This window comes from Parasteatoda tepidariorum, chromosome 9 (genome assembly GCF_043381705.1).
Source record: "Parasteatoda tepidariorum isolate YZ-2023 chromosome 9, CAS_Ptep_4.0, whole genome shotgun sequence".
Lineage (NCBI taxonomy): Eukaryota > Metazoa > Arthropoda > Arachnida > Araneae > Theridiidae > Parasteatoda > Parasteatoda tepidariorum.
Genome location: NC_092212.1, coordinates 84,121,123 through 84,147,572, shown reverse-complemented (window position 1 = coordinate 84,147,572; position 26,450 = coordinate 84,121,123). Strand labels below are relative to the sequence as shown.

At 25.9% G+C, this 26,450-nt stretch overlaps 1 protein-coding gene across 4 annotated transcripts; it reads right to left on the bottom strand.

Annotated features, from left to right (window-relative positions):
• Window positions 1-4,909: 4,909 nt before the first annotated feature.
• Window positions 4,910-25,853, bottom strand: LOC122272719 (dual specificity testis-specific protein kinase 2-like). 4 transcript variants are annotated; one of them, XR_011637603.1, is made up of 7 exons: window positions 25,640-25,853; window positions 19,125-19,207; window positions 17,304-17,388; window positions 11,567-11,603; window positions 10,366-10,480; window positions 8,005-8,078; window positions 4,910-5,471 (listed from the first exon to the last, which is right to left on the bottom strand). XR_011637603.1 is itself a non-coding variant. In XM_071184739.1 (5 exons), exons 2-5 carry the CDS (start codon window positions 19,190-19,192, stop codon window positions 10,428-10,430), a joined length of 243 nt encoding a protein of 80 aa, XP_071040840.1. In that variant the 5' UTR covers window positions 19,193-19,207; window positions 25,640-25,853; the 3' UTR covers window positions 9,610-10,427. The 4 variants fall into 4 exon arrangements, 1 of the variants encoding a protein (XP_071040840.1); XR_011637604.1 differs by lacking the exon at window positions 25,640-25,853 and adding an exon at window positions 21,987-22,083; XR_011637605.1 differs by lacking the exon at window positions 11,567-11,603.
• Window positions 25,854-26,450: the final 597 nt, after the last annotated feature.

The window sequence follows — 26,450 nt, the reverse complement described above, 5'->3', positions numbered from 1 at the left end:
GATCTTTATTCTAACCATTGTTTTTGAAGGGGTAGGATTACCAGCTCGCGCATAGAAAGTGGGATCAGATCTTCTTAAACCTCCCAAACAAACATTACTCCTAGTTGCAGAACTTCTCCGTTTCTCTCCTCATCTGGGGATGACAAAGAAAGCGCCGACTGCAAATCTTGGTTGAGTTTGTCAAACAGTTAGCGGAAACATCGGTCAGCCGGTTATCGGCAAATGTGATATGAGCAGATTAAAAATCCATTGATTGCGTTAATTGGGAACAACTAAAATAGATATAGCCCCCATCGTTTAACTACTTCCCATACCAATTATTTTGAAGAAAAAAAATGCAAAAAATGAACATATTTTTATTTATTTATTTTATTAATAAATTCAAGGAACTAAAACAAAAGATATTGCACAAGTTTTAAATTGTTATTTGAATTTTTTCATGTGTAAGAAACATTTCCTTTTAAAATCAGTTTACTATCCAGAGTTATTTCGGGCAAATGAAAAAAGTTAAATATTAGTCTTTGTATGATAGTTCTTACACAACACAAAGTGATATTTTTCAAACGTCAGTGAAGGAATACATCATATTTGTTTTCTATGTAAATTCAGCAACCATCGAATGTACAATCGCACAAAACACGTGTGCAGTCCAACATACAAATAAAACTTGGCAAACAGCAGGTTAAGTTTTTCGCTTCTGACAGAGTAAAAACGTGATAAAACAAAATGTGCTGACAAATTCTGCTAAGGCCGAGTTTTCTCGGGATGATAAATAATTTGCAATGTATCCGAGTTAACTCGGGACAATCATGGAAGAGGTTAAGCAACGACTTTAGTATCAGTTAAGTGTTCATAGTCATGAAATGCCGGTCGAAATCATTCTTAGTAATTATGGCAGATTAAATATTATAAATCGTTGGAAATTCAATTTATGTAAAGAAAATAATAATTTCTTATTTCCCGTCGTGATCTCCAAAATCATCATCAGTTAATCTATGTAAAAATAAAAAATGGCAGTTTCATTTTTTAATTTAGGCGTGCTAAAAATTTTAATTTATAACTAGATGGAGTAAAGCCCATAAGCAGAATATTTTCAAATGTTCTGCAAAAGTAACTTGTTGTTGTAGTTCATTTACGTCGCACTAGAGCTGCACAAAGGGGCTATTAGCGACGGTCTGGGAAACATCCCTCAGGATGATCCGAAGACATGCCATCACAATTTTGATCCTCTGCAGAAGGGATGGCACCCCCGCTTCGGTAGCCCGACGACCTGCACGCGAAGTCGAGCACTTTACGGTAGAACAGTTTAACGAGGACCAATACCGCACACCCTCTGTCCCTACGCAGACTGATCCAAGAGGTCATCCACCCGCCCACTGACCGCAGCCAGTGATGCTTGACTTCGGTGATCTGCTGGGAACCGTGCCTTAACGATCAGTCCACTGCGGGACAGAGTAAAGTAACAGATTAATTAAACAGTTTTGCGATTTATCAAAGTGGATTTAGATCAAATAACTTTAAATACAGTAAAAAACATCTTAAAAAAAGCAAAATATTCCGCTTTTAGCATATCGTTTAAAAAATTAAAGAATCTGCTGATTTTTTTAAAAACGTAATTGAGTGTATTGGTTTTTCCGTGATTTTAAAAAATTTCCAGAAGATAGAGCAGGCAAATATATTTTTTGAGAGAAAAATTGTTTGATGATTAATTAATTTAATTTTTTGAAACAAACCCATAAAATGAGGGCATTTTTAAAAAATTGCTTGATCTCTACTTCTTTTAGAGTGATGTTACAGAATTTACCGCGGCTAAACGTACTAAACATATATCATGCAAAAACAAACATTTATTATTTTAGTTTTTTAGTAAAAGAGAAGTTATTTTTTATCTTTCCTTTTATTAAATGTTTTCAAAACAAATTCGCAAAGTTACATACTATTTTAGTAGTTCAAAAATTAATCAAACGTAAAATAAAAGTTTATTATAAATTCATTTGGAGAGCTATTGATTTTAATTAATTGAATGTTAAACTTTGAAAGAACTGTATCAAAACTGTTTTTCCATTAAAACTTTTCATAGTTTTCAAGTAAAAATTATGCTTTTATAGTCCTTTAATGCAATATTCTAGAAAACTCTACCTCTGTCAAATAATTAATTTTAGAAAAGAATCTGTTCATTATGATTTCCAATCTGTAATCTATCATCTCTACTTTTAATAAACTATATTGTCAAAAAAAATTTTTTTTGCATAAAAAAGCAAGTATAAAAAGTTTAGAAAAACATTATTGAAACTTTTTTTAGGAACAGTTTTAAGAACATTAAAAAGAAATTTTACAATAAGAAATCTCAATATCTTTAAATTTGACCAGATATGTTGGATTGCTTCATATTAACAGGAAAAAAAAAGTCATACCCGGGCAAAGTCAATTAAATCAATTTTCATCAGAAGAACTCTCTTGCTTCTGCTTCATTAACTTTTTGCCAAATATCACTGACTCCAAAGAGTTGCATAGTTTTACTAACATCAACTTCAATGGAGTCAGTTATTTAGCCATATCTTTTTTGATGACTCAAAGGATGATACTTCACACATTTATTATAAGGAAAAAGTGCTCTAAGACCCAAAACATTTAAAGTAATTTGAAATAATCTTAATTGTGTGTTTTAACTAAGTGAAAGAGCAAGCCGTAATATATATTTACAAACTTAAAAATAAATAACTATCAGAACTAACTAATAATAAAAATCCTTGCTAAAAAAAATTATTATATGTAGAAATACAATTGTAAGAAGAAACATTTAAAGAGCAAGAAAAAAAATGCAAGTTCAGTTGCAAAATTACAAGTTTGCAAGGAGAGAATAATTTAATAATTGGATTTATATTGTAAAGAAACCTTATATCACAAGAAACTTTATTTCTAAGCACTAAATCGGTTTATGTAAAGTTTTCGATGTTACCTTCTCTAATGGAAATGAATATTTAGCATATAATAAATCATTTAGGAATGATAATTCTGTGGAAAAGAGTAATTTCATGCTTAGAACATTAAAAATAATCTGGAAAAAAACTTCATGTTTAACAACTCACATATTATGAAATTGAATTTCAAGATAAACTATATTAGAAAAAAAAATTGTGAACGGAAATTTAAATATAGTTACTTAAATGAATGATTAAAAAGAAAAGCAAAGCAGTAAAATTATAACTTATCCAAAAGAAAATAGTTAATGATAATAATCCAACAGCAAGAAAACATTAAAGTCAGAAATCTAACATTTGTAAGTTTTTACAATGTTGTTTTTCTTCTTCAACTATAGCTATAAACAGAAAAAAAAGTATACCCTTCAAAGGTTTCAATATCAGAACATTCTGGCTTCCTTTTCATTAACTAATGACTAAATATCACCAACTCCAAGGAGTTGCACAGTTTACAAATATCAACTTCAATGAAGTTAGTTATTTAGCCATATACATATATGGCTAAATGATACTTCATACACTTATCCCAAGGAATGATACCACATGAAACATTTAAACTAATCTGAAATAAAAATGTGATTATGCGCATTAACTAAACCCAAGAGAAAGCTGAAAGATGGAAAAATATATACATACGTATTAGTATATATATATTTATGAACTTAAAAGGTATATATTTTTATAAACTGAAAAGGTAATAGCTGTGTGAGCAACTAATAATAAATAAAATGAAATAACAAAAAAAGTACTGCTCAGTACTTTTAGGTATAGTATAGTAAAAGTACTAAATGAAGAAATGTTTCTACGCAAGAATTAGAGAAAATATTCCAGGAAAAGAAAACTAAGAATAAAACCAAGTCTGTAGGCTAAATTTGAAAGAAGAGATCAATAACGCTAGATTAAGTTCTTAGTAAAATATCTCATGGATTATAGCACAAATAGCACAAAGAATAGATACTTAGAGTGAACCACACATGTATCAGTAAATTAAGATAGCTGCAAATCCAAATGCATTATGACAATCTTTGACAATTTGTTTCAAAATGGCAACTCAACAACTACAGGTTCAAAAGAAAACTTTCAGTAGCAAAGAAAACAGCAGGTTAATCATATTATGATTCTTTGAATTTTATGATCATTTTAATTAAATTAAGATTAAGGAATAACTGAGTTATGGAAATGTTACCATTAATGAAAGTCAGAAAAATATAAGTACAATTTGAAAATTCTAGCACAAGGAAATATAAGTTAAGAAAAAAAAATGTAATAATTCCCTGCAGATGCCATAAATTTTTTTTACAAGAAGCTAGGAAAAATTGTAGGTCCAAAGACTATATTGCAATTTCATCTTTATTTCAAGGCCACAAGCTATAAATTGAAATCAACTAATACCTTAACCATGGAATTTATAATAGATAGAAAAATATTAAATATAAAAATTCCGGGCAAATGCCAGGAAAACAATCAAAAAACCACATAGAAATTTATTCTTCACCTTCAAAGACCACAAGCTACAAAATTAAAATCAATAAGTACTTCAAACACATGAAATTTATGAATGGCAATAATATATATATATATATATTAAAGTTCCAGGCAAATTTATAAAAAATTATTCTATATTTACAATATTTTACCTATGTTAGAAGCACAATGAACATGAAAAGAATAAAATTTATATGTGTGAATACAATTATGAGTGAATAATTAAGTATGAGAAAACATTTAGTTTTGAATAATAAATTAAGAAAAAGATTTAGATAATAAAATAACCTAAAAAGATTACAGCTTTTTATGTTGCAACCCACTTTCCTGAAAAATTTGTATAACCATCTAAAAATGTATAAAAAATTATTCTCTATTTACAATACTTTCCCTATGTTAGAAGCACAATTAACATGAAAAGAATACAATTTATAATCTTAATATACAAGCAATATATAATTTTTTATATTTTTATTTCCAATGGCCAAGGTTACAAAAGACCACTCACCACAATGGAGGAACAACAAAATAAACAAACACAAAACAAAAACAAACGTGGGAAGAAAAGTCCATGACCCCAATTAGTCTTTTGCGCGTCAGTAACAGTCACACAAAGAGATATCCCCTAGTGCTGGGCAAAGACGAAGGTGGTCTGCATCCATCTCCGCTTGAAGGTCACAGAGCGTGCAGAAAAGGTCTCGAGCAACATGAATTTGATGGAGATGTTAGAGGAGGCAGTCGTGTCCGGTAGTCAGTCGAAACTCACCAACTGCCCTACGTTTTGGCCACGTAGGAAGATTTTTGAGATTATTCCATCAGATATTACCAGAATTTTTCTCTGTGCATTGGTTTAAAGTGAGAGCCATCATCTTTTTCTTGGTTAGGCACTTGGCATTAGAGAGAGGGACAGATTTTTTTGATGTCTGTACTAGCCAAAGTTGTAGATCATTTAGCCGCAAAGCGTTACCAGGGTGCACCACTAGGAGGTAGATCTACGTTGCATCCCTATATATAAAAATAAGAATTATATATAAAAATATATGAAATAAGAATTATAAAAAACTCACTTTTGTAAAAATTACAAAAAATTAATACATAATTAGCTGCAGATAAATCTTTGTATGCTTACTTTTCAATTAAATGAATTTTTTTTAAAAAGATTTTAATAGTTTATATTTACTCTCTGTCAGTTCAAAGTCATTTGTTTCTTTTTCGGGATAATAGTCTTTTACTAATAAATACCATTCTTAATCTATACAATTTAAAATTTTTTCACTTAAAATTATAAATTTCCCCCTGAACTTAAAAATAAAAAACACTCAAAGACATGAAATATAAAAATAGAAAAAAAAAATCAATCTAAAATTAGAGACTATAAAAAGAAGAAATCAGATATTATAAAAAAGAGAGAACAGGTTGCATAACAAGTAAGCTGTAGCAACACTACAGTAGTCTGAAAAACCAAGGCCAAATATTAAATAATACATTCCCGAAACATTTACAATAAGTTGAAAAGCTTAAGAGCTGAGAGTAGATTTTTTGGAAAAATACTTGATAAAGTAAATAAAAAACTAATAAACCCCAGTAAATTTTATTAAAATCTTTTAGATTTAAAACTAATAATAATATAAAACTGCAAAATATTTTAAATAAAATATTCTTATCATTCAAAATTTTTTTATTGTAAATAATGCTTTTATAATTTAGGAAATTTTCTGCAAAATTCATGACGTAAGAGCAATTTCAGGGAAATGACATAAATATTATTAAAATATCTAAAGCAGAATAGTTATATAAATGTAAAAAGCAAACTGGTATTGTAAATAGGAAATTATAATTAGAGAAGATGAAAAATGAGGTTGAATAAACAATAATAATAACAATAAGACGCAGTTTAAAATCAGGAAAATACTGTAGAATGGATTAAATTGAAATCAAACAAACCTTTACATGACAAAAATTTACATTAAATACAATTATATTTACATCAACCAACACGGAGCAGGGTGGCCACTTAAATACAGTTTCAAATTTCCCTGAAATTTTTCAGGTTTTTCCATGTAAACATATTAAAATTTCCAGGTCGTCATGTTTTTTTCTCATAAAATGTAGGATAGGAACAAGAAAAGTGTCCATATTATGAAATATTTCATTTAAAATGTTATTTTTTTAATATATCACCGAGAAAAAAAAAATCAGACTAAATTAATTCGTAAGTAAGATATTTGTCTCTTATAATTTGTAAATTAGTAAGATATTGCTTTTTATTTTTTAATGTTTGGAAAAATTTCTAAAAAATTAAGACAGATGTGGAGAAAATATCTTTAACTAGTAGAATACATTGTTTTTATTGAATACAAAATGTTTTAACATGATACATTAAGTAGTTTTTTTCACAAAGTGTACAAAATGTGAACTAAAGAGTGACCAAAAAAAAAAAAAACTTGAATAAGTATTGTTTAATATATTTTCATTAAGCAAGAGAAAAGGACTCTAAGCAATTATACCTCAAAATTTTTTTATTTCTACAGTGGCTTCCAAAAGTGTTCGCACACTTATGACTTTTATTGAAATAGGGCTCTTTTCACTAATTAAAATGAATATTTCAGAATAGGTATTTAATAAAAAGATGTATAATCTATTCTTAGCAAAACTTCATGGAATATTTTAAAAACAAAGCAAAAGTTTATTTTTAAGAAATCAATAAAAAAATAACAAAAATTTTGCTTTACAATCATTGTACACTTAAATGCTTTAGGATTTCAGAATTAAAATGATTGGCTATCACTTTAATTTGTTTTATTTAATTTTTTCATTTAATTTTTTATTTATTTATTTATTTATAATTTAGTATCAAACTTTTGTTAGAAAAATTATATTATAATTTTTGCTGTCTAACTCCATAATATTTTCTTCTATCATTTATAAGTGGCTCATAGTCATAATTATATAACAGACAACCTTTGAAAGATGATTATTTGTCACCAAATAACATTTTTAAATATGTACATTTTGACAAAAAATAGACTAAAAAGGTCGTCTAAAGAAAAGCTGTATTTGATACAAAAGTATCGAAGAATCCTTCAAAAATTTCATGCAATGGAAAATAAGAAAATTTCTCTCAAGTGTTATTAATGAAATTAAATATAAACAATTCTGTTTTGTGGTATTTGTACTTTAAACAAAAATGTTACAGAACAGAATATAGCCACTATGAAGCATTTGTTTATGATAGACTAAAATTCAACTCTCATAGCACATTAATTGAAAAGCCTCTATAAAAAAAATCATTATAGGTTTAATTCTAACATAAAACTTAATTTGAAAAGTTTGTTTCTGAGATTGAATTTTGCTATCTCTCATTGCAAAATAAAACCTTAGCTGCTCCATAAAACTCACATGAAGTTTTTAACATAACTTTTACATGTTTTTAGCATTAGGAAATAAATACATTAATTAACAACTACTATGATAAAACAACCAAAAAATAAAACCTATACAGATAAAATGTGCAATTAGAAAACAATTTAAATGTTACCTGCAATAAGATCTTGTTCTTCATGGCAAGACATCTTGTATTTTTAATAAATGTAGTTTGCATTTTTACCAGACCTAAAAGAAAAAAAAAAATTTAAACATTTATTTTATGAATGTTATATTTTTTAAAAAATATAATGAATCATAGAAGAATTTAAATTTCATACTAGTTTTAAATAAATATAACTTAATAGAGCCAAAAATAATTTAAAATTAACATATATATAAAGAAGAAATATTGTTGTTTCAAGTTTCTAGATTCAGTAAGAAATAAATTGTGCTTCTTTCAACCTAAGTGGAAAAAACAGTTTTTAATTGCAATGAAGTTTTAACTAATAGTATTAATTTCCAAGCTGTTAGTACATCAATATTATAAAAAAGCAACACTTAGGAATAAAAATAAATTTAATGCATTTCTAAAGAAATTAAAATGATTGTAGAGTTTTAATATTTCACTTAAATGTTAGAAATGAAATATAAATTTTTATATTTTTTAAAAAGGCAGTTATTATATTTATACAGTTTATGCCATAAACTGTTAAAATATCATAATCAATTTTTTTAATGCTTTTCAATTAAGAAATCACATACTAAAGATTGCATACTACTGCAAATAACAAAATTTATTCACAATTACAAATTAAATATCATTCTTATTTTTGAAATTGAATGTTGTTTAGTATGCAACTAAATCTAAATGATTCATGTATTTTAAAATTCTTCAGAAAACAAAAATAAATAAATTGAAAATAGTTATTTTCTTTATTCATTTCATCCAGTTTCTCATTTTTTTTTAATAAAAGTTTTTCCCACTTTCTTTTAGTGAAAGACTGTTTCTGGACAAAATGAATGGGACACAAATTTAAAAGTCAACAAAAAGACATAGCTTCTAACATGGATAGAAAAAAAATCCAGTAGATTTTACAAAATGATACAAACTTCATGATAATTGTTGCATAATGAACTAAATATTTTACACACAGGGAATTTTTATAGTAATCAAAATAGAAAAAACTGCAATACTTTACAGTTATGATTTCACATTAAATGAACATGAACACTTATTCTGTTTACTCATAATTTTGAATAGTAACAGGCATCAAAGATAGTTAATAGACTTTTTAATTAATTTAAAAAAGGGATTTCAAAGATATAGGATATTATTAATCTTTAAATGTATTATAACTTTATATATTATAACTTTTACTTTTATACTTTACTATTATATTATACTATTATACATTATATATAGATATTATATATTATATTATACTATTATATATACATATATATTATTATATTATACTATTATATATAGTTACTATTATAACTTTAAAAGATATAAATTTGGTACAACTATTTTGCAATTAAGTCTGTCATAACATATTCACATTAAATTCTTTCTATTTTTTTATTTTAATATCTCTTAGACCTGCTGCTGAGTGAAAAAAAAAACTATTTAATAGTAATACTTTCATCTTACTTTCAAATGAAATTTAAAAACAAGATTCCCTCTTAGAATAACAGCTTCGTATTAACATCAACAGGGTATTTTTAAGTTTTTATGGCTGGTCAATCAAAAATTATTGTGTGCTCCTACTTTTAATTTTTATTTTGTGTACAGTCTAGCAGTTTGATCAAAAGTAACAGGCAAGAAGTAAACTTTTATATATTTAAAAAATTATTTGTTTACTTTCAGATAAGTAAATCTGTCATTACTCGCTAGGCTATATGGTTAAATAAGAATTTTTTTACATCCTTATTCATTTGATTTAATGTTATTTTGTTATACAAAGTGAATAACAACAGTATTTCTTTCTGTTATCTGATGTTCACATACACACAAATGATAAGATTATCTTAAAATTCATTTCATTATTCCTTGCAAGAAGAAAGAGAGAAACAATTTTGGAACAGCCTGATATTTATTATATTACCATCTAGATTAATTTAGCCAGTAGTAAAAATGATCAAAAACCAAATTAGGGTACATAGTTTAAATTAACGTAAGTTATGTTAGCAATTATGTTAAATCCAATAGAGTTGACAGTTAAGCAATATACTCTTTTGGTCTTACATTACAAATTAATAACTTACAATTCTTTGTTCGCAATTTATATGATGTATACAGGGAGAGTATTTTGCTTCTGAGCCAATTTTTATTGATATTTCTCCTCAATATACATCTTTCATATTGAGTAATAAAGAAGAAAAAGAGTAAAATAGATTTTAAAAAAAACCTTTAGGCATTTTAAGTACTCAATAAGTCAAAAGTTGTTTACAAGTAGCTTAAAAAAAGGATAATAATTAAATTTATCACCATACATAGTTACGATTTGAAAGGAACACATATTTTCCATACTTGGATTCAAAAGAAGTTGGGGACTTGACAAGATGGACTTTTCGAATCTTCCAAAATCTGTCTCAATAGCGTTTTTTTAAATAAGTTTTGTCAATATGGGTCCTCGAATTATGAACTGAAAAAATAGAGAATAAAAAAATTATAGGCATTCAAAATAATAAATGTTTGATTAAAAAATTGGTATTTCTAATTTTTTGTAAGTGTTTAATTTCTTGTAATTATCATTATCACTTAAATGATCATTTGAATCAATTCAATAGGATATGATAGTTTTTCTTTACAGGAAAAATGTTCCCTAAATAATATACTGTGAAAACTATGACTGGAGGGGCTGTTTTTGGACAAAAGTGTTCAAGTATATTGAGTTATGTTGATATGGATAGCAATATAATCAATCGTCAGTTTATTTAATTCAAAAATAGAAGAAAAAAAGTTTGTCATGGAAAATATATCTAAAAATATAAGTAAGTTATAAAAGAATATTAAAGATGGTATCAAAAATAAACTGAAATATATAAAAATTGAAATATAAAAAAATGTGTTGCTTTAAATCAGTAAAAAGTAAGCAACTATTTATTGGTTATGACAAATAATAATAATATCATTTAAAGAAAAGTAATTTAGATGAGAGTTTCTCATTAAAAGATTAAAAAATATATGTATTAAAAAAAAACTTAACAGAAAGTAGGTAGCGGATTGACAACAATTTTAAATGTTATTCAGTTAAACAATTGCAAATTTTTACAATTTAAAAATCTCTCTTTTCTAGGTTTAAATAAAAGTTCACTTAAGTAAAAACTGCTAATGTGTTGATATTACACATTACAAAAAATGAATAATATTTTTTGGAAAACAACTATAATAATTTTTATTTTCTTTTAAGATTTATAACAACAGCTGGTTCAGTTAAGTTTACATGGTGAATATGAAGTATTACCAGATTTGTAAATGACACATATCTTTATATTCTGCAAGATAAAATAAAAATTATTTTCGGTTTTGAACTATTTTTAATGCTATTTGTCAAGCAATTGCACAGGGGAAAAAAATAACTGCTAATGATGCAAATTAAAAAATAAACTTTTGTTCAAAAAAAGAAAATAAAACAAGTTTTTAAATACAAAAAGTAAATTTTGAATGAAAATAAATAAAAATGTCAGTAAAAAAAGAATCATAATTATGAATCATTTTTAAAAACTACCTTCATTCGATTCAACTTTCAGATGATGAGCATATTTCTGAAACAAAATAATTATCAGAAAACAATTGAGATGGTAATATAGACATATATAGTACTTTAATCTTTATATATGTATAGTATCTTTATATATGCATAGTATCTTTATATATGTATTGTATCTTTATATATGTATAGTATATTTATATTTGCACAGTTAATATGCTTTAATACAAAAGTATACAAAAAATATATTTATATACAAAAAAATATAACATTAAAAAATATAAGTTGCTCTATCCACAAGATAGAGGCTATAAGTATGTAAATTCAAATTTCTTTAAATATGGTTGAAATATAGCATATTAATTGTAAAGTGCGTACTATTCCATATTTTAATGAAATTTTTGTCATCAACTTGTTTATTTCAATTTATAAAGAGACACTATGTCTGTGTGAAAAAGACTGCGTCAAAAATCTTTACGTTTCATGGTCTTGTACAGCTGAGGAAATTATTCAGCAAAACTCTGGACTTATATAAATAATCTTACAGCTATTATTGAGTGTTTGCTTACAGAAAAGTGTTTATTAATCTTCGTTACAAAAGGTAAATTTATTTAATTTTACTCTTATAGTTACACCTGCAACAAAAAGTTACATTTATACCTCAACAGAAAAATTTAAATTAAGTATGACTGTAAGTTATGAAATTTTGTATTCAAAAATAGTTTATTAAGATACAGTGAATTACTGATACACAAAAAAATAATTTAATATTTTAATAATAGTTATTAAGTATTGTGTGAGTGACATGTTTCGGTTTCAGGACTCTTGATAAATACATATTTATTTGTCTGTATTTTTTGACTGCAAGTTATGAAATTTTCTTTTTAAAAATAGATTATTTTGATACTGTGAATTATGGCACACAAAAAATTATTTAATATTTTAATAAAAGTTAAGTATTGGGGGGTGACATGGACTCTTGTTAAATACATTTTCTTATGTAGAAGAATAAATAGAAATGAATAATCATAAAATATTAAAGAAAATCCCGTAAGTAGGCAAAATATTTGCCAGAAGAGAGGGACAAAAGCAAGAAGAAAAGCAAAACTATATACAGTGAATGACAGAAATCAAGAGAATGTCGACTTTCATCGGTGGATATCAACGATCACATAGTCGCTTTGGTGAATGTCCGAAATATTTTTTATATCCAGTTTGATATTAATTTATTCTTCGACATTATTATATTTATTCAATATTATAATTTCTGCTAAGGAATGATTAGTAGAAACATCAGTATTCAGAGAACCGGGCAAATGTATAACATACAGTGGCACTTAACTAGATTTAGTATGTATTTGGGACATTTACCAAAGTGACTGTGTGATTGTCAATATTCATCGGTGAAAGTCAGCAGTCACCGATTTCGGTAATTCACAGTAACATATTTATATATGCATATAGATAAACAGTTGATGCCAAGATGGAAAAAAAATTACAGTGACAAAAGTAGAATGGAAGGCAAAGTATATTGATATCATTACCTTCTGATATTATAACTATATCATTCATTAATATATTAATTAAAAAGATCTGGTTTGCAAGTGTTAGTGTACATCATTATATCATTGGTTATACTAGTCGCACAGGCAACGAAAACTTCAAATATTTCTTACACTAGCAAAAAAAAAGTAACTAATTTAATTTTTTTATAAAATAACTATATTATTACTTAAATATTGCTGACTAACATAAAAAATACAGTTCACTCAGTTCTCATGATTCAATTATGTCAGTTAAATATGATAATGTCATTTAAATATAGCATCTGCAAAATGAGGAAATCGTTTTTTTTTTTTTTTTAAATAAATAAAACATTGAGCATCATGCAGATATGTATATGTAAGTGGTCCACATTAAAATCCATAAAAATTCAAGCCAATGCTCTATAACGTTGTAGCCGATGGCTAACTTAGTCGTAAATGGTATTCCCACATCTTTGCGATAAAAGCAAGCTAATAAAGTCATGCATAAAAATAATTCACAAAAATAAGATAACTCCTTTTGCAACAAAACAATCTCTCCATGCAGTTTACAATAAACGGGTACAAAAGTACATTTTTAATTAATATAATTTTAAAAAACCCTATTTTTTTGTAAAAAGAAAAAGAAGCAAAATGATGCATAATTAAAGCAGGGTTGGCAACGTTCCACAGTTTTGGTAAAATTTCTTATAGTAGTAGAAAACTTTATGTTTTAATGTACGATTCATTGTTTACGAAAATTTGATATAAAATTATTTTTAACACAACTACATATGAATAATTCAAAAGTTAATATGAAAAGCTATTCTGTTCCAATTTTTTTATGGCAAGACATGTAATGTTGGCAAAATTAATCTTGATTCTGAAAGTTTCTGTTTTTGACTGTCTAATACTCCATGAAATATAATTCAATAACGTAAAGGTTGGTAGTCTGACAGGGTGGCCACTCAAAACAGATTTGAAATTTCCCTGATTTTTCCAGGTAAAAATCTTAAAATTTCCAGGTTTGCGTTTTTTTCCTTTTTTCTTATAAAGTGTAGGATGTGTACAAGAAAAGTGTCTGTATTATAAAATATCTTATTCAAAATGTCATTTTTTTAAACATATCTTGAAAAAAATTAATTTTTTTACAAGATATTTTTTTATTATTTTTTAATGTTCTGGTACAACATTAATTTTTAAAAAATTATGACGTGGAGGAAATAATATGTTTAGCTTGCAGAATATATTGTTTTTATTGAATAATTTTAATTGTTTTTATTGAATTTAATGTGTTACTTTAAGTAGTATTTGCTCAAAGTGTACCTACAAAATGACAAAATCAGAATAACCAATAAAACCTTGGATAAGTATTGTTTAATATATTTTCATTAAGGAAAAGAAAACCGTTTCAGGTGATTATATATCAATAATTTTTAATAATTACAGTGGCTCCCAAAAGTGCTCACTCACTTATAACTTATATTGAAATAGGAAATAAAAATTCAATAATTAAAATGAATATTTCACAATGGGTATTTGATAATAAGATGTATAATCTATTCTTAGCAAAACTGCACGGAATATTTTAAAAACAAAGCAAAAGTTAATTTTTTAATCAAATAGTAACAAAAATGTTACCCCACGAAAGTCATCGTACATTTAAATGTTTTGGATCTCAGAATTAAAATTATCGTCAATTGCTTTTTTTATTTAATTATTTTTCATTTAATTTTTTATTTCTTTATTAGCAATTTAGTATCAAACCTATAATAGCAAAATTATATTTTAATTTTTGCTTGCTAACTCCGTAATATTTTATTTTATCATTTAAAAATGACTTGTGGTCGTAATAAAATAGACCAAATTTGATTATTTGTCTTCATAAGAGGTAAATCAGTAATGAATATGTTAAATTAGTTTACTGTATTCAATTGAACTGTGCAATATGTGATAAAATGCTTAAAAGAAGGACTTCATATCAGAGATTAAAATTATAAATTTTGTGGAAAAATTCATAAATTTGCAATTGAGTGTTGTAAAAGTTTCTGTAAAAATTTTAAAAAAATATTCTGCACGAATTTCACCTGACAAAAAAAAACTAGTTACACGTATTTTCAACCTTTAAAAGCTATTGTAGATGCTAAAGGAAACTCCACTAAATGTTAATTTAACGAAAAATTAGATTTACTAATAGACTGAGTTTTTTCTTTAAAAGTGTATGATGACTTTTGTGGGATAAAGTTTTTGTCACTTTTTGATGATTGATTCCTTAAAAATAAACTTTTCCTTTGTTTTCAAAATATTTCATATTGTCATTTAAAATATTTCAGTTTTGTTAAGATTAGAACACATTTTTTATCATTAAATATACATTCCGAAACATTCGTTTTAATTAATGGAAAGTCTTATTTCATTGAAAGTCATAAGTGTATCAACACTTTTGTGAATCACTGTAATTACATTTCAATATAAAGCTGTACTGTATACTGCATTATACTGTATTTCATCTTACCAGTGCTTTTTATAAAACTCACTGATCATATTTTCCTTAAACCAATATCTCAAGTCAAATTTTTAAATAATGGTATTTTGAAATAGCATTTTTATTTTAAGAGATTCAGTATAAAAAAATAAATGTCAGAAATGTAAAATTGTCTAATTTTTAGTTCTATACTTTTTAGAAGAAACAAAATGGATAAAATTCCTTAAAATTCATACTTTTTTGATTTTTTTTCTTATTTGAAATAAAAACATTTAAAGAATTCCAGTCTAGACACACAGTTTTTTAGTTTAGCATAGATAATTGTTTTTGTTTGAACAACTGGAATCTTGTACAGTCATCTATAAATTTTATTTTTTCACTTTGTAAAGTTGAAGAGCTTGGGAGAATACAGTAAGCCAAATTAGAGTTTTTGGAATAATGCAACAAGAGTGATTTCTGAATAGACAACAAGATATTTATGTGAATTGTGCTATTATTTAAAAGAAATTTCAGAAAATCTGGAAACAATACTAAAGAACAGTTACATAGAAAAATATCTTTAGCAAAAGTGGGGCTTTTCACTATACTGTCTTAAATCATTTAATTGTTCATGCTCAAGCCAGAGTTTTTGAAATAAAAGAAATAAAAAGAACCGTATAAAATTACACATTTTTAGCTCTCCATTTTAATATTTTAACTTTTCTTTGACACTTGAACATATGATTCAGTTACTGATAAGGATTACAACAACTTAAAAACTAAGCATCATAAAAAGTCATTATTAATCATAGCTCAAGAACAAATACACTAGTTCTTGAAATTGTTATTTACGTTGATCTGAAAAAATCCTGGCATAATATAAAAACAAAATAGACATATCTGTTTGAATATCTTCTACTTATAACAATACTGTAATACACTATATGATATCCAGTAAACAGGCTTTTACAATGATCATCAGAGTAACATAGTTAGCCCTTTAAATAAAATAGACCACTAGTATTCATTTCGTATTTGAAAAGCATACTACATGTTAGTGTACGACAGCTTTTAATGTTTATAGCAATAAAGAGTTCCAAAAATGAGCTGACATTACTTTGTAACATCCCCCCCCCAGCTAAATATTAGTAACTCATTAGGATGTAAAGACATTCCCAGATTGTATGTTAGATCAATTAGACACCTGAAATATAATAATAATCAATTTAATAAGAAATATATCAAAAACTATATTTTATTCAGTTTGATCTACAAAAAAGGGGTACTGAGCACTTTATACATTAGTTTTTTAGATAATCAAATTTTCTTTAATAATTGATATTTTGAAAAAAAAATTTTTTTTAATGAGACACCTCATACATACTAAAGGGTACTTCATACCCAAACTACCTGGAGTAATGGGATACCTACCAAGATACCTGTCTCCTCCAATCATTTTAAGTACAAGGTTCTATAAGTATGTTACTATGAGGCTAACACATGAATGATTAAATAAGCACTTAAATTTAATCAAATTATGAAAAGACCGAAATACTAAATATTTTTAGCAACTTTTTTGAATTACAGAGCAATAAAATAGAGAGGGGTTAAAATCACCCCAGTCATCTTTGTATTGTTAATACAAGAATACTCATGAAGTTTTTGAAGGAATGTAGATATGACAAAAAGTGTCATTGGAACACTGAAAATTATAAAGTAGAGCTAACTTCATTAAAAAATATTTACCTTTTCATTAAAAAATATTTACCTTTTCATTATACCACTTTCCCTTTAAACACTCAGGTGTCATCCAATAAGGGGAACCAACAATTAGTAAACGTTCACTACCATCCCTAAAATAAACAAATAATGTCTTAATACCTTAATATCTAAATGAACAAATAACATCATAATATTTTAGAAAAAACAATTAAGCTTAATTATAAAAAGCATTTAAATTTATAATTCAACAGAAAAAGTCTCAAAATAAGGACAAAAGAAGTTTAAATACTAGCATGTATAATTTAGACTTTGTTAAAAAGATATTTACACTTTTATTAAAAAATATATATACATATGAAACTTATATTGAATTATTCAAGTGCTTTTAAAACTGCTATATATTTTTGAGGCATGCTAATTTTGAATGTAATTAAACAAATTCTACAAAAAAATTCTAAATTTATAAAAAGAGAAAAATCTGATCTTTTTTCCTTTATAGACACTTTGCGGTTATGCTGCAACAGTTATTGCACAAAATAGAAGTTTGTGTCACAAATGTGCAAATCCTTTAACAACTACAGAATTTTCATAGTTATAGAAAATATTTTTAATGGTAGCAAATGTAAAGTATTAATATTTTAATTAACTAAATTTAAAATAAAGTTGTTCACCACAACATGCAAATGATTTAAATTGATGTATGAAAAGTCTGATACACAAAAGCTCATAAGTTTGGATTAACACTTAACAAAAGTTCTATTTGTTTTAAAATTTCTGCTTTAGTTTACTACCACTAGGATAAATATAGCATTCATGATCACCAAGCACACTACAGGATAATAGAGGCCTTCTAAAATGACTATCCTTCTTTCATCTTTTTAAATTTTAATATTGCAATAAAGCATTTTTTTCCAAGGGATAGAAGTAAATTGATATATAACAGAAAATCAAACAATTTAAATTTAATATTTCATAAGAACACTAATTTTGACAATGCAATAGCCTTTAAGATGACATTTCATGTTATCGATGTTGGAAAAAAAAATAGAAATAAGTTTAAAATAATCATACCATGCCTTAATAATTTGAGTACGCAAATATATACAATTATTTCCATACACATAGACAATTAAGAAGGAAAAAAATTGAAGGGGGAAAAATTGTATTTTAGAGTTTAGGAAGCCTTAAGAGTTTCTGAAATCCAAGGCAAATATTCAGAGATTACATGGTAAAAAAAAAAGAAGAAAAAGACAAAGTACAGATTAACAAACAAACATATAACAAATATTTTATGTTTTTCAGTCATATAAACAAATTATTTTAACATAGCATACATTAAGAATAAACTGGGACTGCAATTAAATTAAGGATAAATGTGATACAGATAAAATGTGCCTTACTGTAACAATAAATTTTTTTTATTGCCATCTGTTGGTACTTTCATCAGTGGAATCTACCAATCAAAAAGTGCTAACATCATAAATAAGAAACCAGAAATTCAAACAGGAGTTTTGAATTGAAAAATAGATGGTTACATAGACGGTTCATCAAAATGGCTACAAGCTTTTTAGCATTAAGAAGGACAGTTACAACTAACCTGATTTATCGTAAGCTAATTAAAAATAAACTTCAGTTAGTCTTTTGAAAGTTTTAGGAAGCTATTTAAATTAAGGTGGACTAACCAAGCTAGCAATTGTATAATAATCAATTGTACAAGAATTCGATTTTTGCAAAAGAATAATCTATTGCTGAAGTAGTTTGGCTATTTTGTTTCTCTCCCAGTTAACAGATTAATGCAGAAAATATATTAAAATAATGTTCTATAAACATTCAAATATATACAGGCTCGTGGGCAGTCACTGTTTACCTTGAATCTGGTATTTTCTCTGCTAAGTCAAAATCATCAACAACTGCGGTCATCTCATCTTCATTCATTTTGATGAGGACATTCTGCAGAACAAAGTATCACTATTTACAAATCAAATACAATAATAATAAAAGTTAAAATTTTCAAATTTTCTTTACAAATGAAATGTATATTAAAATTAAAATAATAAAAAATTTTTATGTCTCATATATTGAAAATGCACAGCAAATTAGAACATTATAGTAACTTATGAAGATAAAAGATTTCAAATGTTTAAAGTAAAAAAATTTTAATTTGGAAGAATTAAAGTTGCATGCATAACAATATGTCAAATTAAAGCCATAATTTGCAAAGAGAGATCCATAATGTTATCTATTAATGTTAACTATTTTAGCCATAATAGTGGTTTGAATAATGTTAAATATCATTAAAACAATTTATTAGATATTTTGGTAAATGAAAAAATCAGATTTAAATGTAAAAAATTTTTTTTGGTTTTTTAATCGTGATTTTTGCCAATCCGAGATTTAATTTACCACATTTTCATTTTATTTAATGCGGCATTATGTTAATAAGCAAATTGCAGGTCGCAGTAAAAAAGAAACCAGGACATGTTTTGAAACAATATACATATATTAGTTTACCTTTTTAAAGAAGCAAACAAAATAAAAAAAAGTATAGTTTTCTCAACTTAAGTACAACAAGGGTCAATTTTAACCACAAAGAAAAATACTTTTATTTTATACAGAGTTTCTTTATTCTAAATAAAAGGTTTTAATAATTTTTCCAGTTGAATTATTTTAATAAACATGTCATAAAAGATCAATAATTAAAAAGTTTTATTAGTACTACGGCATTCAAAAATAATAAGTATCAATTATTTAATATTCTTTCATACCAATATTTATTTAAAACTTGCAACTAAGTCCATGATTTCTTTAATAAATCATTTTGAAGTGGGGTTACAATAATTTTAAAACGAAAGCACAGTAAATATTCGCAGTTGCTTTCAAAAGTAATTTTCTGCAGGAACAAAAATAAAACAAAAAATATTAAATTGAAAATACAAATCTTTCTATCATTCAAACTGATTACTTTAGAAACTGTATTAGTATTCATAGAAAATGGGATGTTCTTAGTACAAATAAATCAGAAATATCAGGACAAAAAGCTAAAAATAATGATAAAAAAAATTTTTTAGTCAGGAATTCAGAAATCTCAGAACTACAGTCTTTGATATTATTAAACTTTATCAGGTATTAAACTTTATTATGTTAAAATTAATGAAAATAGGTTATACTTTATTTATTATCAAACTATTAATATTAAACAATTATTATTAAGACTTACTTTTACTATTTTACATGTATTCCATGTCATTTTTGTATCTTTTCATAAATTCATTATTATAAAATATTTTTTTAAATTATTATTGATATAAAATATCTATGATATATTGCCCTTTAAATACATTAAAACTTGTGTTGATTCAATAGATAAAAAAAATGCTTCATAAAATGGAATTAAATACTAACATTATAAATTTTATACAGCTGATAATGATGCTAATTAAATAATACTTTAAAAATATAGCATTTTGCATTACAGAAAAGCAAGGGGGAGGGGTAAATCATTCTTTAACCTATAATACTAGAATAAAATTTAAACATTGCGCTTATTTGCCTGCCAAATGAAGGTGTAAAATAATATTTTTAAAAGCATACTTAAATTATTCAGCTCGTCTTTTCCTTTTTTTTATTATTTCGTTCGCATATTTAAGGTAGATATTTTTTGAATTGTTCATTGAAAACAATAATTAATATTTAATGGAATAGTTAAATGCGATGAAATACATTGGACTGGTTCCCGTAATTTCAATTACGGGTTTAAGACATTGTTCCACAGTTTGTTTAAAAAATTAAAAAAAACATAGTTTGAACCAAGAAAAAAAATTTCTATTTTTGATCAAGCTACAAGAAATAATAATTCCCTTTTTTGCCCCTCTGCGGAATCTCAATTTATTTAGCTAAAAAATATTGTTTCTTTAAAAGATATCAAATAAATATAGCAGCTGACAAAAAAGTTTTGTTCTTAAAGTCTCATATGAAATTATAAAGCACTTTGTCATAATATATCAAGGAGAACAAAAATTGGGAAACAAAAATGGATGAAAAGAAAAACCTAACCCTAACCTCTAAGGGGAGAAATAGGCAGTTCCTCAACAACACTACAGAATTTAACTGACAACACTACAGAAACATGTAAGAGTAATAGAAGAATCTTATAGGATACACTTAATGGTAATGAAATCTAAATCACAAATTAGCAATCTTAAAAACTGTAAAAAATGCTAAATTAGAAATCCAGTAAATTGTTAAGGAACATCAAGTTTTCTCCTTTCTTGATTTACATGATTTCAAATATGGCACAATTTTTTAAAGCACAGTTTTATGTAGATTTGTTCAAAAAGTTATTTTTAGAAAGAAGATGAATGCTTTTAGGAAAAGGAATGTTTTCTGTCCTGTAACAATAAGAAGTTAACATTGATTTGAAATTAAAAATTTAACTTATAAATTACAATTTTGTCTGTCAGATTAAAATTTAAATCAGTTTAGGTCAATTGCCGAACCAAAAACAAAAAATCCCTAAAAAAAAGAATGGGTGTGTAATTTAATTATTAAAAAAGATTACATAATAACAGAGATATACATAGATTACATAACAAGAGAGAATGTACAAATAACAGAGATAATAATAAAAGGAAATTGGGATTTCCGCACCAAGAAAATGAAAATGGCTAAAATTAAAAACACTGGTGGAAAATCATGTATATTTTAACATTTTGAAGTCAATGGAGGTAACCTCTAACAACGACCAATTTCCCAGTGGCAGAGTTGCAGAGATATGTCAATCTTGTCGCAGAACGTTACAGAATTCTTGCAGAAAGATTTTTGTTTTGAAAAATAAAAAAGTTTTGTTTTCTACAAAAATTTATACTTAAAATTTTGAATCATGCATTTAGATAATCATTTCAAATCAATTTATGCCAATTGTAACATAAATCTATGTAACGTTTCAATTGTATTTTTGGCAGTTATTGATATTGATTTTCACATGGTTTTTCAAATATCCTGATATATTTCAAACAATTTTATTTAACGGCAAGCACTGAGCTTTTGTTCTTCGCCTAGATTTCAAACAAATCGAATCGTGCCTTTGCGTATTTACTTTTTAGGTAATGATTATATTGATTTGTTGGCAGTTATTGCTATTGATTTTTCCATACTTTTAAAATCCGATATTTTTTCACCGATATTATTTACAACAACCTAATCTCGAAACGAAACACGGATTTGAGTAACCCCCTTTTTCAGGAAGCCGATTCATGTGATTTTGTTGTTGATCTTTATTTTAGCGATTACTGCTACAGATTTCATGATTTTAAATTATATTGTTTATTTTGATTATTACTTACAAAAAGCACAGAAAGAAATAATTATTGCGTCCAACTAAATGCGAGAATATGACCCATAATATTAGAATAAAAAATTATTACACGTTCAATAAATAAAAATTATATATATATTTTTTCTTTCTTTGTAAACACAGCACTTTTGTTACATATGTTACTAATTTGAAATAACGAAAGCAGTTCATTTCTATTTAGAAACTCTTTCAGAAGATTATTTTAATCTAAAATTCCTATAAAAGCAAAAATAACTTATTTCTAGCTTGATTTTGCATAAAAATATCAAGTAAGAAAACTATTTTACAAATAACATAGAAATAATAAATTTATTAAAATATCCTTTAAACAACGTACAAATAAATATACATACAAATTAAAACTTAATAATAAATAAAAGAAAAAATTACTGTCTAAATAATATTTTAAATATTGAAAAAAATTAATCACTAAAAAACCTTTATTATCACAATATTTGGGTGTTGCGCAAAGTGAAATTACTATAAATTATTAACTTTTCATAAAAAGTAGAATAATTAGAATTACTAATAAGATTTCTTGCAGAAAAGAAGTTATTTAAACTGAACTTTTCTTTGTTGCAGTAATATTACCTATAATAAATAATATCAATTACTAATTGTGTAATTCCACGAATAATAAGACATAGTTAATTTTCTCTTTGAATTAAATTCATGTATTTTACATAATTTTTTTAGATCAAATAACTTTTTTAGAGAATGAAAATTTAACTAAAAGAATTTTTCCTTTCTCTCTAAAATTTCTTTTGGTAAATGGTCTAACATAAAAATAAATAAATAAGTACTTCAACCATACCAAAAATTTATGAATTTCAATGCCAATTCCTATAGTAACTTTGTTTGCTATGTTAAAATACTTTTTCTAATATAAGTAAATAAATTTTTGAATTAATAATAAAAAACATGCACTTCTACGATAAAAAGGGTCAAATTAACTGAATTTTAAAAAGTATTGAGTAACCAAAACATTATAAAAGTTTATCCTAAAAATAGAAAATATATTACCAAACTCAAAAATATTCATGCAGATGTATTGCTTACTTGCATTTATACAATGGCGAATGTTTTAATATCAATCTATAAAATTTATTTGAAGAAGTGGAGCATCGTTTATACGACGATCACTTATACGCCGTTTACATTTATACGTTTTAGTGTGGTCCCAAATCATTCCTATTCATTTTAATGTAAAAATATATCGTTTATACGACATACAGAATCGGTTTTCAGATTTTGCTCACGTTTATTTAATTGTTTATTTTTTCTTGTGTATTTTAAAAAAGGGCGGAATTTGCCAACATGAATGATACAGAAAAAGGTGCCAACAAGAATGCTTGAAAAACAACCGTAATTTTTACTAGATGTCTGAAAAAACTAGACTATGTTATGAAGAGGCAAAAACGAAACATTTTGCTATTCATCGACCAATGTCCAGCGCACCCATCGATACTAATTATTTTGGAAAATGTAAAAGCTCTCTTTTTTCCTGGAAATTGCACAAGTGCGCTTCAGCCATTAGATTTGGTCGTGATTAGAAATCTAAAATTGCATCATAGAAAGCAGTAAGTTCAACTCGCTATTCAAAACATTGTAGAGACTAATAGCAAGAAAATATAATTAAAGGTAACATGCATTCAAATTGCTCACTGCAATTTTTCTTCTTTGGTTATTTGTTTGCTTTGTCTAACTTAGAAATTTATGTAAATCAACACATTAAACATTAAAATTAACTGAAAACAGAGTTAATTTCAGAAGTAAAAATCGATTATACGACATTTTTCGGTGGTCCCTTCGGCGTCATATGAACGATGCTCCACTGTAATTCTAAATGTAATTTTGTAAGAGTAAACAAACTTTTGTTTTCTGAATTATTTTTGCTATATAAGTAACTGCAATAGCTACAAGAGGATTAATGTTTTAATAAAATAGAAAATAAACTCAAATTTAGCATAACTGATTTTCACCAAGTTAACAAAAATTATAGATCAGAACGACACATGCTTGTTGCAGATTATAAATTTAGAGAAACACTGCATGCTAATAACAGATTTAAAAGCATGAACTTATTAAAATTTTGTAAGTACAAAAATAATACACCCTAAATTATATTTTATTTAGTGATCATTCCTTCAAGCCATAAAACTCAATCTTAAGAGTTTAAAGGGGTGACACCAAATATGTTAATTGCTTGGTGCAGGCGATTATTTAACATACGAAATCAAACATAAAAATGTACTATATCTGACTTACAACATGCTACCTACTTAGAATCTCAAAATTTGGGAGAGCCTCACTCTAGGAACATGGCCACAATAGTTAGACGGGGAGACCAATACAGTTGGGGAAGATTGGGAGCTTTCAATGTTAATTTTACTCTCCGCGTTTATCGCCCATATCTCGACACTTTTTAAATAATGAGATTGTATTTAAAATTATTTTAAATTACTCTTAATGGATTTTGTTTCTTAATCTAATCTTCTTTTCATGAAGTTATTTAAAAAAGATTTAATTAAATAATTTAGATAATATAATCATTAATGCAAATACCTCATGTCTTTTTTAGGTAATAAGAGGAACCATATTTTAAATTCACAATTCCACAAAACTATTGAATTTTATCAAGTTTTTTTTCTTTCTTTTTTTGCATAAACATGAAATTAAAAACATTTTTCTTCGTTATTCAACAAAAAAAAAAAAATTTCAAGTTAAAATAAGAAGTTCATAGGTAAAAGCAAATCAATGTGCACCATCAAATTGTTCAGCAATTAATCTTTTTTATTTTAATTCACTTTTTTTAAAGAAAACTTACATAGCGATTGTTTTTTAGCTTGCCTTTTCAAAACCTTCAAATTTTTATGTTATTTTAATAGTGAGTGAAAATTACTTTTGGAAATATACACATACAATATGAGAATAATTAAAAAATTGAGGATCAAAATCAGTTAATACATAATATAGCACATTTTGGTAAATTTTAACGGTAGTACGTTCTCTCTTCTGCAAGGGAGTACCTGATCCTTTTTATTCCTTTGCACAACTCTGCTTTACCAAACATGCAGAGTAAATAAAACATATAATAACTACAAATTTGACCACAATGCTTATTACGGGATTCCGTATTGTAATCTGTCATGACAAATACAATAGCAAAAGTGCCAAATCAACTTTAAATTAAATTTTTTTTTTACAAATTTCATGTAGAGTGTGTAATCGGTGCGAATTTTGGAGCTTGCCCTTTTGTTTATTACACTTGCGTGGAAGAATCTTTTTAAGCTTGTAGCTTACTTGTCTGCGAAGGCTATTTTAGATTTTTGAAATTCAAATTTTATAGAGAGTTAGATGAAAACATGGAAAAGAGTGCTTAGTAACTAATTTCAAGAAAGGCAGAAATGGGAGTAAACAAATACTTGTGTACGAAATGCTAATTTTTCATTATTGCATTCAATCATTTAATTTCTTTTTTTAAGCTACGACGAAGTTTTTCTTTTTTATGGTTTTAGTCACATAGAAAGCAGTATTTAGACTAGCTTCTCGAGACAGAATGCGCAGAAAAACTGCTCCTATCGTTATGAGTTCACGCTTGCTCCTCGAAGATGTCAAGTGTAATAACATAATTAAGCATAATTTTTTAAACCTTTAAGGTAATAAATAATAAATATTTTCATGCCTATAAAATTGTCAGAATTTTAGCAATCTTTCTGTCGTTTATGTTTATGTCATGTTATTAATTTAAAAAAAAAAAAAAAAAAAAAAAAAAAAAAAANAAAAATCATTATTTAAACAATACAGATTTGAAAAAATATATATCTTTTTTCTAATATG